Here is an 18,282-nt window from a genome sequence, read left to right as displayed (position 1 = left end):
ATATATATATGGATATATATATATGGATATATATATATGGATATATATATATATGGATATATATATACACACACACACACATTGATCCCAAAATGCACAGAGACTGACCTGTTATCTTTATTAAACAACATCTCACTTAGTCCACTAAATAATTCATGGCTACACACAAATTTGGGGGTACAATTAATTACAAACCAATTAATGGAGTCTCACTATAAGAAAACAAGTATATGATTAATGTTTATTCTATGTTTTTATAAAATTGTCACTTCCTAATTCAACTTTGTAAGGATTAAAATAAAATCAAGGTGCAGTTAAATATTAGAAAGCAGGTAGCTTATTAGCTGGCATCACAAGTTAGGTTTCATGCAACTTGCCCTTCAACATCAATTTCCCAGGTGAGCAAAAATCAATTCTTTGTTTAAATTTGCAAGAATTATCTCAGTATAATAATTACACTTACAAGTCCAACTTTCACATGTTGTGTAGTTAGTTCATTAGTTCCTTCACTTTAAAAACAGCAAAAATACGAGCGCGCTTCAGAAGAAAGAGATTTCATGTTTGACTGATTTGGTTTTCTTTTAAAGTTTATATCTAATATTTAATATTCATAATAGCCTACATGTATTATTACACTTAGAATTATGCAAATAGATAATACAGTGGCTGTCAATGAGATAATTTTCCAATTGCTTTAGCTCACCTGCGAATGAGTAACTATATGATTTTAATTTTGACAACCAGTGTTTCTATTAATTTATAAGTTTCTTTTATTGTGTACCCTATGGGATTATTTTACCCAAGTCAGGTGAGACAGGCCTCCCAGAAAAGGGAATGAATGAGGATCAGTTATATGCGAATAAGCCATAAGTCTCATGTTTGATCTGTGGTCCATAAACAAAGTAAGAGCATTTACATAGCTAATGAAAAGCTGATGTGTCTCAGAAAAAAACTAGCTCCCAATGCACAGGAAGAAATGAGTGGAAAAGGGAACAAATAAATAAATAAAAAAAAAATCTAGGGAATCTAGAGATTAAGTGTCAAGATACAGTAACTCAAATGTTATGTCTGAGTTCTCTTCACCTCAGCCAAAGAATGCATAATCATCTCCTATTTCCTAAAAGAAAGTAAAAGAATCTGAGAAAAATCAAACTGCTATCACACTATACTTTGCTTATAAATCACTAAAAATTGAAAAGAAAGGAAAAACAAAACCAAACAAATCATTGGCACTCTTGTAAATCATCACAGCGTTAGCGTCTTATGAAATCCACCAAAATTCTCGGAAGGCAACTGAGGCAGAAATAATATACTACTTAGACTAAATAAAATCAAAGCTCAAAAATTAGAAGAAAAAAATAGTACTCTTGCTCTAAGTCTGTGACAGGCATATTTTGTATGATAGGGGTTTTTGGTTGTTTTTGTTTTGTTTTGTTTTCAAAAACTAATATATTTACAGGTACTTATATTGTTTACACAAGCTAAATCTGGGTACACAAAGAGCAGTTCTGGTGACAGAACATGTGCATACAGGAATTAACAAAACTCATATTCAGAGTATTTGACAACTAGAAAACAGACAAAGTAGCTAAGAGAATAGTAACTCCAGTGATTTTCCTGAGTGCTCAGTCAAAAACAGGTATACATACTGTCGTCCTGAAGGCCAAAGGCTAGCTAGGAAAACCCAAATTTCTATCATTATATCACACCCTGATGATACACTATAAATCTGTTTTAAATATGGGAAAAAAATCACTGGGAGCCTTCTAAGTCACCATGAGGGACATGTCTCAGGACTACTAATAAAAATCAGTTAAGGCTGAGGCAGAAAAATCTGATGATTCTGTCACATATAACTGAATGTTACTAAAACACATCATGCTTTTGTTTTGCTCAAAACATGATATAAATACATTTTGTAGTATGTGTGGGCATTTGTGTTTATATTTGGTTTATCCTTAGAAATACCTATTTCTAATTATGTAAACATCTGAGTGGCTTCTCTGTAAAGGATGTAGTTATCCTGTGGTTCAAAAACCTGAATTACCGGCTGGGTGTGGTGGTTCATGTCTGTAATCCCAGCACTTTGAGAGGCCGAGGCGAGATGATTGTTTGAGCTCAGGAGTTCGAGACCAGCCTGGACAACACAGTGAAACCACTCATCACTCCTAAAAATGCAAAAATTAGCTGAGCATGGTGGCATGCCCTTGTGGTCCCAGTTACTCAGGAGGCTGAGGTGGGAGGATTACCTGAGCCCAGGAGATCGAGGCTGCAGTGAGCCGTAATCACACCACTGCACTCCAGCCTGGGCGACAGAATGAGACTATCTGAAAACAAAACAAAATAAAACCCTGCATTGCTGATTAGAGTTCATAAACCTCTGAAACTGTATGAATTGTGTGTGTGTGTGTGTGTGCGCGCGCGTGCGCGTGAATATGTGTATTACATTTTAGGAAGAGGATCTATAGATTTAATCTAATCCAAAACAAATTAAGAATCACTATTCTTAAACTTCAGTTGCCTGGGGACTAGGAATCAGTGACAATGTTCCCCTAAATCAAAGTATTCTATTAGAAGAAAAATAAGTAAGGCTACCACTGCAGCCATTCAGAGCATAAGCAGCATCATTCAGCACTGGTTTTACCATAAGCCGCCGCCTCAGGAACAAATTGAATCGCTTTGCAGGCTGTGAAGCAACCAACAAAGAATTAGCAATTCCTGCCCAGAATTAGAGTAAAGATTCCAAAAACAGATACAGACAAACTAACCCTCAATATGATCATTTTATAAATGTATGTGTGCGTGTTTGTGTGCATGATACTTCAAACTGGAGGACAGAAATTAGCAAGGAAAAAAGAAGAAAAAATGGGAAGAAAGCAATTAACATGTAAAGAAAATAAGGAGACTTCAAAGTAAATTTTCCTAAATTCTTTAAACAGTGACTAAAAATAACAAATATTTGTGGATTTATATTTTATTATATTTATTTCAATTTTTTTTTAAGTTCAGGGGTACATGTGCAAGATGTGTAGATTTGTTACATAAGGAAATATGTGCCATGGGGGTTGGTTTTACAGATTATTTCATCACCCAGGTATAAAGCATAGTACCCAGTAGTTATTTTTCCTGCTTCTCTCCCGCCTCCCATCCTCCACCCTCCAGAAGACCCCAGTGTGTTGCTTCCTTCTATGTGTCTGTGTGGGCTCATCATTTAGCTCCCACTTATCAGTAAGAGAACATGCAGTATTTGGTTTTCTGTTTTTCTGTTAGTTTGCTAAGGATAATGGCCTCCAGTTTCATCCATGTCCCTGCAAAGAACACAATTAAGGAAGAGAAAAATAACAATAATAAAGGAAAACATGAAAATAATAAAAATATAGAGTAAAATAGATATTTTGTTAAGTATGTCTGTATATACACCAGGAAAAGAAAGTAAAATTACTACATTTATACTGAGATGATGTGTAGTATGGAAAGTTTACCCAGGGTTTTTTTTTTTTTTTTTAATTTCATGAGCATGCAATATACTAGATTACATAAAAAGTCATTCAGTTATTCAAATGCTGAGTTGTCTCCAATATTCAATTACATGGTCATTATTTAAAATACAAGGTCAATTACCTAAAAATATCTGGGATACTCAACTATATTTGAAAGAAAACCAAACCTATAGCATAAATGAGCAAGAATTGAGTGTATTTTATACTGTAATGAACGGATAAATAATCCAACACAATTTCTTAACCTAGTCTCTTCCTGGAATAGGCTGAAGAAGTCTAAGCAACTGGTGAAACTACTGGAGTGAAAATTTCTGCCCTGTAAACTAATGCCTTCCATATGTAGATAGAGGAGTTAATATTGCTGTTATTTAAAAATACAAAAGATACAAGACAGTTGGTCATTGCATAAAATATATTTTAAACTATATTATTTTGACGGCCTGAAATTTTTCACTTCAGTATTTTTATTTTCTTGGCATCTTTCATGAGATTCACAGGTTACTATTTTTCTCAGATGTTTTCCCTAAACTTATTAAAGAATTGTTAAGACAAATGAAAGAGTCCCACACTAAAGGACCATGCTGGGCCATATTATGACTTCCATGGATCATAGACCTACATAAAAACTAAAACTATAAAACTGAAGAAAATCTTAGAAAATCTCCCTCACTTTGGTGTAGGCAAATATTTCTTAAATAGAACACAAAAAGCATGGATGATAGAAGATAAAATATGAGAAATTGAACTTCTATATTTCTAAATGTGCTTTTCTAAGAACACTGCATGTAAGCGAAAAGGCAAGCAACAAATTGGAGAAAATGTTCACAATAAGTAAGGCTGACAATGGTCTTGCATCCAGAATACATAAACAACTCTTACAAGTCAATACAAAGATAATCAACTCAATTTTTTTAAATGCAGAAAAGATTTGAATGGTTCTCAAAAGAAGATCTATGAATGTCCAATATGCCCATGAAAAGATGGGCAACATCATTATTTATAAAAGAAATGAGAATTGAAATCACAAGATATTACTCATCCACTAGAATTACTGAAATTAAAAAGCTATCAGTATCAATATCAAATGCTGGTGAAGATGTACAGCAAATAGAACTCTTATACATTGCTGGTAGGCAATGGTACAACCACTCTTAAAAATAGTGTGACAGTTTTACATAAAGTTACACCTATATTTTCCACATGACCCAGAAATTCTACTCCTAGGAAATTACCCAAGATTAATGAAAACATACATCTCTAAAAACACTTCTTACATGAATGTTCATAACAGCCTTATTCATAATGGTCTTCAAACTGAAAACTATCCAAATATCCATCAATGGATGAGTAGACAAATAAATTTCAGTATATCCATGCAATGAAATATTACTGAGCAATAAAATAAAATAAACAATAATATCTCTAGTACAGACATATTCAAAAAGAATCAATTTACTAGTAATATTGGAGTTTTGGATGAGTCTTAGAAGCATTATGATGAGCAAAAGCAGCTAGAAGCCAGACACAAACTAGTGCATACTGTAAAATCCCATTTATATATTATATTAGGAAGAAAAAAAATCAGCAGTTGCCTAGAATAGGGTAGAAGGAAAACTGCTAAGGGAAACTTTTTGAGGTAAAGGAAATCTTCTACATAAATTTTGTTAAAACTCATCAAACTACACACTTAAAAAGGGTGCATTTTATTGTGTCTAATGTAGAACCAATGAAGATAAAATCTTTTTTTTTTTTAAATTTTGGACTTGAGCAATGAAAAGAATGTATTGCGTATTGTTGCTGAGATGCAAAAGACTTCAGACAAACAGGCTTTTTGGTAGGGGAAGATCAAGAATTACATTTTGGACATATTAATCTTGAGATATCTTTCAGACAACCACATGCATATAATAAGAAAGCATTTGGATATTTAAAACTGAAGTTGAGGCGAAATGACTACACTCGAAACTTAAATTTGAGAATTGAGATGGCATATCAATTGTATTTAAAGCCATGAAACTGGATGAAATCACTAGGAGACTGAATTAATGACTGTATCATAAGGTGATAATATCTAAATATATTCACATATCAATTATAAATACTGTGCTAATATTCATACTAATTGCTTCTTGTCATTTTACTCAAAGGCCCCTTCTGATTGGTTTGTGCCTATGCCATATCAGTTATTAAATATTTGGAATATCATCCTTGAGGTTAACAAGGCCCATACTCCTTCAAAATCTGTTAATTGCATATATGTCATTATTTAAGCAACATGTAGTGTGTCTTTTCAATTCCCATTCTTTGCTTACTAAACTCTGAATACTTACCTAACTATTCTGTCCAGTCCCGTATAGTAGTCACTTTAAGATAGGTTATCTTAAGCATAATAGTTTCCATCTTTCTATATTTCATTCAGTGGCTTTAGTGACCTTTCTATACTCACAATCTGTGTAACTATTTAGGTACTCATCCACTTTTCACTATTTTATTTCAAATAGAATTTTAAATTACATTAATTATTCTATATTTATAAAATAATTGATATTGAGTTTCTGCCATAATAATCACAGTAGAAACCGTAAGACTCTATTTTTTTACCCAAAAACATATCCAGTGATATTCTGTTGGTTTATCCCAGCACATTCGCTCTCTGCTCCTCTCCACCCTGCTTTTGTCCTGTGCAGGTAACCAAAGAGCTCCCTTGACCTCTTGCTTCTCACGAATGATTGGAAAGAATAGATAGTGTTTTCCTTCCTAAGGTTGAATTCAGGAAGGCTGTGTCCCCTCACTAAAGGTCATTGTGCCCCCTGATAATGTCTTTGGTATATGACTTTTTCCTTTTGGGTTCCAATAAGTGCTTCTTACCCTATTCCCTTCAGTTCTATGGATTTTAATAAATTCAAGATTACTAGACCTATATATACAGAGATTCCCTTACACCCCATTTTTGTAGAAGTCTTTATGAAGTCCTTCTTAAATTATCCTACACTGAGTAGGCCTAACAGGACCTTGATTTATACAGATTTTTCTTTTGTGATATTTCTATGATAGAAAAGAAAATACAAACATTCCTTGGGCACACAGTTGATTGTAGGACTGAGGCAGGAAATGTACCAGATGAGCTTGGAGCATCTTGTCAGAAAGTAGGAAAATACTCAAAACAAAACTAAATACAACAATAGGGGTATGCCAAGGGAATACAGGAGTCAACTGAAAAGCTCCTGGCCAAGTGATATGGCTTATGTCTTGTAATTCCAACCACTCAGAAAGCTGAGATGGGAGGACTGCTTGAGCCCGGAAATTTGAGAGCAGCGTGACCAACACAGTGAGATCCAATTTTCAAAATAATAATAATAATAACAACAACTAGCTGGGTGTGGTGGTGTACTACTGTAATCTCAGGGAGGCCAAGGTGAGAGGATTACTTGAGCCCAGGAGTCTAAGGCCGCAGTGAGCTATGATCATGCCACTGGACTCCAGCCTGGGCAACAGAGCAAGACATTGTCACAAAAAAAAAAAAAAAACAACTTCTAATAGACAAAGCTAGAACAATTTGAGCAAGAAAATAAAGTAGTATTTGGTTTATAACTGGTTTATAACATAAAGCATAAAATAAATATCCAGAAGTACATACTGACAAAAAGAAAGGAAGAAAGATCTCCCACACACAAAAAACAATTCCAAATAATGGATTCACCTATAAGGAGGGAGAGCATAATCCCAATCCTTTTGTGTAGGCTGCAAATAGTGACTTTCATCCGAAGAATGCAGTATGGAAATGGAGAAAAAAACAAAAGAGTAACTTTACAGTGAAGAAATCTGTTAAACGTTACTTCAAGTCAGGTAATCAAGGTTAAAACATTAAGGGTGATTAAGTCATGTTGATAGAATATACCCTTGATATGACATGAAGAGAATGACACTTCTATTATCTTCCTCCAAAAACACATAATCCAAGTCTAATCATAAAAAAAAAAAAAAAAATCAGGAAAGTCCCAATTGAAGGACATTCTACAAAATACCTGACCAGTACTCCTCAAAGCTGTGAAGGATATAAAAATCAAAAGTACATGAAACTGTCACAACCAAGAGGAGCCTGAGGAGACATGACTACTAAATGCAATGCTGCATCCTCAATGAGATATTGGAATAGGAAAAGGATCTTAGGAGAAAACTAAGGAAATCTAGATAAAGCATGAACTTTATTTGATAATAACGCACCAGTATAGGTTTATTGTTACAAATGTACCATACTAATGTAAGATTCTAATAATAGGAGAAAATGAGTGTGGGGTATAAGAAACTCTGTTTAGATTTTCTTTATAATAAAATCTAAAACGATATTAAAATAAAGTATATTTTTAAAAAGAAGCCTACGGTTAAACAAATTACTATTTAATCAAAGACAATGTCAACACTAGTGAATCAAATACCACACATCATTTTAAAGTTATTTAGAATTTAAAAATTAAATTATATGTATTTAATATATTTGGGGAAAGTATCTGCAACTTCTGTCACAGGCAAGAAGATAACAATAAATATGTAAAGAGCTCCAAAAAAATCAAGAGTAAAAAGAAAACTCTGACAGCAAATGGACAAGATATATGAACAGAGTGATCCAGCAAAATAAATTTAAATGACCACTCAATGCAGAAAAAGATGAATATCTCACATATGTTGTGAGAAATGCAATTTTAAATGATACAAAGAACTGTGCTAAGTGAAATAGCTCCCAATAGCCATTATCTATCTCACTACCATGAGACAGGCAAGAATCTGGAAGTGTAACAACACACTGCTGATAGAGTTGTGGGAAACAGGCACTCTCATAGGTTTGTTACAAACACAAAAGGCAGGGGAATTTGGCAACATATATGAAAATTACAAATTACATATACCTTTATTCTCTGATAAATGAATTCCATGTAGAAAAATAAAATGACCAAAATATTATAAGACTAATTCCCAAGAGTATTCATTTTAGCAACATTTGTAATAGCATTGGAAAAATAAACCAAATAAAAACGGTAACTATTATATAAAAGGACTGAGAGGACAAAGAAGAAAGATTTCTCTGAAAATACTTTGTTTCATATTTTTAACCTAAGATAGATTTACCTTCAAGCTAATAAAGTCTAATCTTTAGGGCATCTTACTGCATCTGCCCCTTCCAAGGGTTTAGGAAGGACTCTAGCAATGTGTTCTCATGGTAAAACATTTTCGTAAATGTTTTAAAGTAAAATATTTTTCCGTATGTTTCTTAAAGAGTGATACCTAAATTGTATAAGCTTTAGGCTCATCTAAATGTTATTTGATCTGTAGATTTCAACTTTAGCATCATGTAAAAATGCTTTATGTAGTAAAAAAAAAAAAAAAAAGGTAAAAATAAATTTAAAAAGATAACAAACCAACATTTCAATTGTTTTAATTTGATCAATATCACAATCCTCATTCCAGAATACTAAAGATTAGTACCCTAGTGAAAAGCAAACTATCATCCTTGCTAAAATTATCAGTATAAGAATATAACTCTATTTCCCCATTTTCCCAAATGGAATTTTTTACTTACTAGGCAACTAATGAAAATGTTCGGGTCTCTTTACCAGCCTTTTAATTGACATTTAAGTTTGATTTTTAAATCAATTGTAATTTTTCATGATTATCTGCAGGCATGTACTTAGAGACAAGAATGAGTGATGCAATGGAGAAAGAATACTGAACTAAGCCTCAGAAACTTGAGCACCAGTCAAGCATCAGCCTCTTAAACATATTGATAACATTGGTCAAGTCATTACACCTCTTAGACCCTTCATTTTCTCATAGAAAAAATAAAATCCAAGCAAAGTGTTATACTTAGTGTGTCATTCTTATCGATATGTCTGATGTGTTTCCCCCCTCACAGAAACTGATTTTTTTTTCCTAAAGTAATACATTCTCATATACCATGTATGAAAGCATGTCAAATAACTGAACTGGAAAAGAGCATCACCATTGCAGACTACAAAAAATGTCCCATCTGTGTCCATGCAAGAAAGGATAGTACTGGTCGTTGCTTACCATTGTTTCTTCATTGATGAGAAAGCTGGTCTCTCTGCTGCTCAGGCTCTGCTAACCGTACCAGGGAAGATATAATGCTATTATTAATAGTGCAGGTGGAGCAAAGGGAACTTTTATGTTTCAGTAACAAAAACTCTGTAATCTCTATGCAGAAACACTTAATCTGGAACCATGTTAAATCATATGCAAAACTGTAGGCATATATATATATGTATCCATATGCATGTGTGTTCATGTATGTGTGCTATGTATCTGTAAATGTGTCTATGGGGCAGGGTGTGTTTGTGCAGTGAGGACAGACAGTACGCTTCAGAGAGAAGTAGTATTTGGGAGGTAGCTTTCTCAAATCATAAAAAAAAATCAGATACAAGAAATGGTTAAGAACTACTACATTACTGAGAAATAACAAGGAAGTCTAATCTTTTTATGATGCTGCATCCTGAACAGGACCAACAGGAAGGGCAGAATTAATTGGCTATTTTACGCCCTTCAATGATTATTTGAACTCATTAAAGGGAATACCTTGGAAAACACACCAGCAGGATTCTTAAGAATTTGAATTTATAACCCCTCCAAAAAAAGCCATACATGTATAAAAATACACACAAACCACTTATAATTAACACAATAGGGATGCCTCCCTCTGTGTATGGTAGATTCCCAATTCCTCAGGTTACATGATGGTCCACACACCACAGGACACAGACCTGAGATAACACCCAATCACTTCTCAGCAGTCTCTAGTGACAGGTAGATATGGAGAGACAGTAACTAATAGAAATTATTGGAAATTCATGTCCAGATTGGAATTCACTTACCTTATTCTTGGAAAAATCATCATCAGTATCATTACGCCCAAATAATGCTGGGCATATCAGTTTTCAAAATAGCAGATAAAATGTGCGATAGACATATTTAAAACATACTCAAAGAGAACCTTGGAAATATACCCAGTGCTACAAAAGTAAAGTAACAGAATGTGCCGAAAAAGCAGTAATTTCTCTGTGTTCTTTAAAAGAGAATGAAAGATAATTTTGAAAACATACAATTTTCATACTACTATATTTAATATAAATTACAAGATAATGCAATCTATTGTGCTAAAGTAATACTGAAACGGGGGGGGGGGAAAAGTAGGAAGACTGAGAATCTGTGAGTAAATACAGGCCTAAAATACAGTTATAATTAGAATCCACTTATATGTGATTATATCTGCTTGTAGACCTTGAATGAATTCCACTAGCTTGTCTAAATACAACAGATAGCGAATGAAGTTAACGAGCATCTTGATCACTTAATTCTGAAATAGTGACCTCTAAAAATACACTGTGCAGCTATATTTCTACTAAGACAATAAACAAATTTATTATAGCTTCATTTATATTGACTCCTGATAAGTTTTTCCAATTATCCTAGAGAAATGTTAGTTGTTTTGCTTACAGAAGGATAGAAGAAAACCATATATTCAAAAGCAACCAGGCTAGTCACTTTACAATCTCTCCCTTTAGGAAAAATCTTTGCACTGATTTCCAATCAAAAGACGTCGTTATAACTTCACTTTGCAAAATGTAAAATAAAATAACTATTTTGCTGAGTATGTCATTGTCTCATTTCTTACTAAGTTTAGTTTAGGCAAAATGAGAATCCTTGATGTACTTTCAGACACAATTCTTAAAACAGCATTCTTAAAGAAATATTAAACAGTGAATAAGGAGCTTTAGAATGAGATTACCTGTGTTCAGAATCCCAGCTCCAAAACATAGGAGATATATAAAACAATTTATATAGTTTCAGTTTGCCTCATAAACCTTTTTCTTCAATTATATAAAATCCATTAAATACATATGGAAAACTGATTACATTTGTAAACTTGAGCAAGTTAACCTCTCCAAACCATAACTTCCATACAGTGAGATTAAATAATACAAGGGAAGTTCTCAATAAATGTTGGCTTTTTAAAATTAATGTTTGTTACTATCGAGTGATCATATAAGTATGTTAATAATGTCATACATGTTTAATTCACATGCATTTTCTGATTTCCAAAAAGATTGTAACAATGTCCAATGATGGACTCATACTAATTGTAAATCAGAGGTAAAACTAGAATAGCTCTTTAAATATTTAAGCAATCATGAAAGCACAGAAGACCCTTTCAAAGTATAAAATAATTTTGAAATAATGAACCTAGAATTCCTACATATTCTTCTGTCTTGTAAAAGCCTAAACATTCATCATATCTATAAATTTGTTGCTGGACAAAATCCATTGATTTCTAGTCAATTCTGCCTCAATCCAATAGTTGAATGAATATGCTATAATACTTATATTTTCGAAAATTGCCTGCCTCCTGTCCATAGATGGGGTGAACAAAAATGACTGCAATGTGTAGAGCCTGTTTTTATCGCATTTGAGTGTCAGAAAAAATATAATTTAGCATTGAGGAAAGTGAAATCAGTTGTATTCACTTTTTTTAACTTTTTATTTTGCAATAACTATAGCTTCACAGGAATTTGCCAAAATAATACACAGAGATCCCATGTAACCCCTACCCAGTCTCCTCCAGTGGTTATTCTCATCTTACATAACCATAGTAAAAGATAATAATCAGGAAGTTGACACAAGTAATGTGTCTGTATAGTTGAAAGTAATTTTGTCACATTGGTACATTTGGGTAAGACTCAGCCCTGTCAAGGTATAGAGCTATTTCATTCACAAAGATCTCCCTCATACCACCTTTGTAAATTTATGTCCATTTTCCTTCCCCTCAACATCCAAGTCCCCTAGAAATCACTAATTTGTTCTCCATCTGTATACTGTCATTTCAGGAGTGTCATAAAAATGGAATCATAACATATGTGTTCCTTTAAGATTTTTTTTTCCACTTAGCATAATGTCCTGGAGATCTATCCAAGTTGTGTTTATTAATAGTTCATTCCTTTTTACTGGTAGGTAGTTTTACATGATAAGATTGTGTCACACTTTTAACTATTCACCTGCTATAGGACATTTAGGTTATTTCCAGTTTTGGCTACTACAAATAAAGCTGCTATGAATATCTGTGTTTAGGTTTTGCGGGTGAATATATGTTTACATTTCTGCTGGATAAATGCCCAAGAATATGATTACCCAACTGACATGAAAATTATTATTTAGTTTTTTAAGAAACTGCCCAACAGTTTTCCAGAATGACGGTATCATTTTATATTTCACCAGCAATGTATGAGAGATCTAGTTTCTTTGCACCCTTACCAGTAAGTTGTATTGTCACTATTTCATATTTTAGCTCTTCTAATAGGCATATACTGATATCTACTTAGATCTTATTTTGCATTTCTTAGTGGCTAGTGATACTGAAGTTCTTTTCATGTATTTATTTGCCATCATATTTCCTCTTTAGTGAAAGATCTCAACATGTATTTTGCCCACTTTCTAATTGGGCAGGTTTTTGTGTAAAATATTTAAATTGTATGGGTTCTTTATAAATCACAGATACAAGTCCTTTGTCTGATATAGGAAATGCAAATATTTATCCCAGTCTGTAGCCTGTCTGCTCATCATCATAATAGGATCTTTCACAGAACAAGAATTCTTACATCTGATAAACTCCAATTTATCAGTGCTTTTCGTTACTGTTTTTGTTTGCAGATATGACATGACTACAAACTCTTCACCAAGACCTAATTTCCAAACAGTTTGATCCATTTTTTCTTCAAAAAAGTGTATAGTTTTATGTGTTACATTAGTCTATGATCAATGTTGAATTAATTTTTGTATAAGTTATAAAATTAGGTTAAGTTCATAAGTTTGCCTACGAATATACAAATGTTCCAGCCTGTTTGTTTCATTGAACTGCTTTTGCATATTTGTCCAAAATCATTTGGCTGTACTTGTGTGGGACTATTTCTGGGATCTCTATTCTATTTCATTAATCTACATGCCTATCCTTCTCCAAATATAACACAATCTTCATTAGACTGCAGCTAAAAAACAAGTCTTAAAATGAGATAGAGGGTTTTCTCCCACTTTCTTCTTTTTTTCACAATCATTTTCTCTCTTCTACTTCCTTTGTATTTCCATAAAATTTTCTGAATAATCTTGCCTATGTCTATGAAATGTCATACAGACATTTTAACTTATATACCAATTTGAGTTTCCACATTCTTATTACTAGTGTATAGAAATATAACTAATTTCTATATAATTTTCTCATTTTTTACAACCTTCTTAAACTCAGTTGTAGGAAATTTTGTTTTTGTCTTTAATTTTGTAGATTCCTTGGGATTTTCTATGTATTTTGTCATGTCACCTGGAAATGGGGAGAGTTTTATGTGTCCCTTTCTGATCTGCATACCTTTCCTTTTATTTTCTTGTCTTATTGCAATAACTGTCAGTACTATATTTAATGAGAAGGGTAAGTGAGGACATTTTGCCTTGTTCCTGATCTTAGGAAGAAAGTATTCAGTCTTTTACTATTAAGTATACTGTTAGTGTAAGTGTTGTGTGGATGCTCCTTATCAGGTTAAAGTAGTTTCTCTCTATTATTGGTTTTCTGAGAGTTTGTGTTTGTTTTTAATAAACGGAAGTTAAATTTTGACAATATCTTTTTCTAATAAAAATCACATGATTTTTATTCTTTAGCATTTGGTGAATTAGGTCAATTGTTTTTCAAAAAAATGAATGGAGACCAGGTGCAGTAGCTCACGCCTGTAATCTCAGCACTTAGGGAGGCCAAGGCAGGTGGATCACTTGAGGTCAGGAGTTCGAGACCAGCCTGACCAATGTGGTGAAACCCCATCTCTACTAAAATTATAAATATTAGCCGGGTGTGGTGGAACCTGTAGTTCCAGCTTCTTGGGAGAGGAAGGAGAATCGCTTAAACCTGGGAGGTAGAGGTTGCAGTGAGCCAAGATCGCACCACTCCAGTCCAGCCTGGGTGACAGAGCAAAACTCTGTCCCTTTCCACACACACACACAAATGAATGGAGCCTTACATCAATACAGTAAACCCCACCTGGCCATGTTGCATAATTATTTTTATATTACTGAATTTTATTTGCTAATATTTTACTAAGGATTTTTGTTTCTACATACATGAGAGATACAATTTGTAGTTTTGTTTTGTTTTGTTTTTTAACTGTCTGTCTCTTTTGGTACCAAAGTAAAGTAGGGCTCTAACATGAATTGAGAAGCATCTGTTTTTCTTCTATTTTCTGGAAGATATTGTATAAAATTAATGTTAATTCTTCTTTAAACATTTGGTAGAATTCTCCAATGAGACCATTTAAGCCTGGAGATGCCTTTTAGGATAATCTAAAAATTACACATTCAGTTTACTTAGTAGCTACAGGGCTATTCAAATTATTGTTTTAATGTTGAGTGGATTATAATAGTTTGTGCTTCTTGAGGAATTGGTCCATTTCATCTTAGTTGTCAAATTTATGTGTGTAGAGTTGTTAGTAGTATTCCTTTATTATCTTTTTGGTATCTATAGAGCCCGTATTGATATGTCCTGTTTTATTCCTGATATTGGTTATATATGTCCCAATCCAACCCCCTTTCTGCAGGTCTGGCTAGAGGTTTGCCAATTTTATGTATCTTTCCAAAGAAACAGCTTTTGGTTTCAATTATTGTCTCTAATACTTTCTAGTTTTCAATTGCTTTTATTATTATTTCCTTATTCTACTTGATTTGGGTTTGTTTTGCTCTACTTTCTTATTTATTTATTTATTTAGAGACAGAGTTTCACTCTTGTTGCCCAGGCTGGAGTGCAATGGCGTGATCTCAGCTCACTGCAACCTCTGCCTCCTGGTTTCAAGCGATTCTCCTGCCTCAGCCTCTGGAGTAGCTTTGATTACAGGCATCTGCCACCATGCCTGGTTAATTTGTTATATTTTTAGTAGAGACAGGGTTTTAACACGTTGACCAGGCTGGTCTTGAACTCCTGACCTCAGGTGATCCACCCGCCTTGGCCTCCCAAAGTGCAGGGATTACAGGCGTAAGCCACCGCTCCCAGCCTCTATTTTCTTAAGTTGGAAGCTTATTACATATTTGAGACTTCTCCTCCTTACAAATATAAACATTTACTGCTACAAATTTCCTTCTCATTACTGCTTTGGCTACATCTCTCAAATGATGATATGTTCCAATTTCCCTTTTATTTAGTTAATTTTATTTGTCCCCCACCCCTCTCCTTGAGAACCTCTTTGACCCTTTAGATTATTTAGAAGTTGTACATGCTCCTGTTACATTTCTAACTTTATTCTATTGTGATCAGAAAACACAGTCCGTATGATTTCAATTCTTTCAGATTTGTTGAGGTTTGTTTTATGGCCCAGGATATAGTCTATCTTAGTATATAATATGGTTTGATTCTGTGTCCCAACCCTAATCTCATCCAGAATTGTAATACCCATGTGTCAGGAGAGGGACATGGTAGGAGGTAATTGGATCATGGGGATGGTGTCCCCCATGCTTTTCTCATGATAGTAAGTGAGTCCTCATGAGATCTGATGGTTTAAAAGTGTGGCACTTCCCCCCTTGCTCTCTCTCTCTCTCCTTCTCTGTCATGGTAAAGACATGGTTGCTTCCCCTTCGCCATCTGCCATAATCGTGCTTCCTGAGGCCTTCCAATCATGCTCCCTGTTAGGCCTGTGGAACTGTGAGTCAATTAAACTTCTTTTATTCATAAATTAACCAGTCTCAGGTAGTTCTTTATAGCAGTGTGAAAACAAATTAATACAGTATATATTCTTTCATCACTTGAAATATTCTACTGTTGTTAGGTGGAGCAGTCTATAAATATAAGTGATATCCTATTGGTTGATGATGTTGAGTTTATCCATGTCCTTGCTGGTTTTCTATTTAGTTGTTCTATCTATAGGGATACTGAGGTATCCAGTTATAATTAGTTATAATTACAGATTTTGTGTAATACTTCTTTTTTATTAGTTTTTGATTAACATATTATGATGCTGTTATTTTGTGCATGCTCCTTTAGTACTGCTATAGGTTCTTGTTGGATAGACCCTTTTATCATAATTAATGTCCCACTATGTCCTGGTAATTTTATTTTCTCTAAAGTATTCTTTGCATATATTAATGTAGCACTCCTTTATTATAATTAATGTTTGTATACATTTATTGTGATAATGTAGTTTTTTTGATGCATTTATTACCATGTTTTTACTCCACTTTGCAAATCTGTCTTTTAATTGGTATGCTTAGACCATTTACATTTCATGACATTCCTGATGTATTAGGAATTAATTGTGTCATTTTATCTTTTCTGTTTTTGGTTTATTCCCTATGTCTATGTTTCTGTTTTATTTTTCAGGAATTTCTGTGGGTTACTGGAACATTTTTTATAATTTTATTTGAGTACATTTCGTTGTATAGTTTTTTAAATGGTTGCTCTTGATATTACATTATATATATAAATTTATCACAGTCTAGATGTGTACACATTTTACTAGTCAACTGAAATAGAAAACCCTTAATTACCTTTACAGCCCCCAAACTTCTTTGTTTATAATACACTTGTATTAAATATTTATCTGTATATATGGATAACCACAACAGACAGTTAAATTTTTTAATTCGACTATAAAACAGTTTAGAAAACTGGGTGCCCTACATCCCAGCCACTCCAGCTCCAGCCATGGCTAAAAAAGGTGAACGTACAACTCAGGCCATTGCATCAGGGGGTGCAAGCCCCAAGCCCTGGCAGCTTTCATGTGGTGCTGGCCCTGCAGGTGTGCAGAAGACAAGAGTTAAGCTCTGGGAGCCTCTGCCTAAATTTCAGAGGATTTATAAAAACATCTGGATGTCCCAGCAGAAACCTGCTGCAGGAGCACAGTCCTCATGGAGAACCTCTACTAGGACAATGCAGAGGGGAAATGTGGGGTTGGAGCCCTTACACAGTATCCGCAATGGGGCACTGTCTAATGGTGCTGTGTGAAGAGGACCACCAACCTCCAGATCCCAGGAAGGTAGATCTACCAACAGCTTGCATCATGTGTCTGGAAATGCCACAGACACTCAAGGCCAGCCTATAAAAACAGCCACAGGGGTTGTCCCTGCAGAGCCATAGGAGCAGAGCGGCATAGGTCTGTGGGAACCCACCCCTTGCAACAGTATCCCCTGGATATGAGACAAAAAGTCAAAGGAGATTTTGGAGCTTTAAGATTTAATGACTGCCCTACCTGGTTTTGAACTTGAAAAAGGTCTGTGGCCCCTTTGTTTTGGCCAATTTCTCCCATTTTGAATGGGAACATTTACCCAATGCCTGTACCCTCATTGTATCTTGGAAGTAACTAACTTGCTTTTGCTTTTACAGGCTCATAGGCAGAAGGGACCTGCTTAGTCTCAGATGAGAGTTTGGACTTGGACTTTGGGTTAATGTTGGAATGAGTTAAGATGTTAGGGAACTGTTGGGAAGGCACAACGGGTTTTGAAATGTGAAAAGAACATGAGATCTGAGAGGGACCACGGGCAGAATGATATGATTTGGCTCTGTGTCCCAACCCAAATCTTATCTCAAATTGTAATCCCATGTGTTGAGGGAGGAATCTGGTGGGAGGTGATTCAATCATGCAGGCAGTGCCAGTTTCCTGTGCACACTGTCTCTCTCTCCTGCTGCCTGGTGAAGAAGGTGCCTCCTTCCCCTTTGCTTTCTGCCATGATTCCTAAGGCCTCCCCAGCCATGAGGAACCATGAG

The 18,282-nt window shown here is 34.4% G+C and overlaps 1 protein-coding gene across 1 annotated transcript in view; it reads right to left on the bottom strand.

The window, feature by feature from the left end:
- The window catches only part of ANO5 (anoctamin 5), a 72,242-nt gene extending 61,394 nt beyond the window's left edge, over positions 1 to 10,848 (bottom strand). The window contains exons 1-3 of the mRNA XM_011937528.1: positions 10,741 to 10,848; positions 9,564 to 9,614; positions 2,645 to 2,686 (exon numbers count right to left, since the gene is read on the bottom strand). Coding sequence (XP_011792918.1) covers positions 2,645 to 2,686; positions 9,564 to 9,614; positions 10,741 to 10,848 — 201 coding nt within the window. The remainder of the gene's footprint in view (positions 1 to 2,644; positions 2,687 to 9,563; positions 9,615 to 10,740) is intronic.
- Positions 10,849 to 18,282: the final 7,434 nt, after the last annotated feature.

The sequence above is a fragment of the Colobus angolensis genome, unplaced genomic scaffold (genome assembly GCF_000951035.1).
Source record: "Colobus angolensis palliatus isolate OR3802 unplaced genomic scaffold, Cang.pa_1.0 Scaffold164, whole genome shotgun sequence".
Taxonomy (NCBI): Eukaryota; Metazoa; Chordata; class Mammalia; order Primates; family Cercopithecidae; genus Colobus; species Colobus angolensis.
Note: the sequence above shows the minus strand (reverse complement) of the source record. Positions and strands in the feature narration are given on the sequence as shown.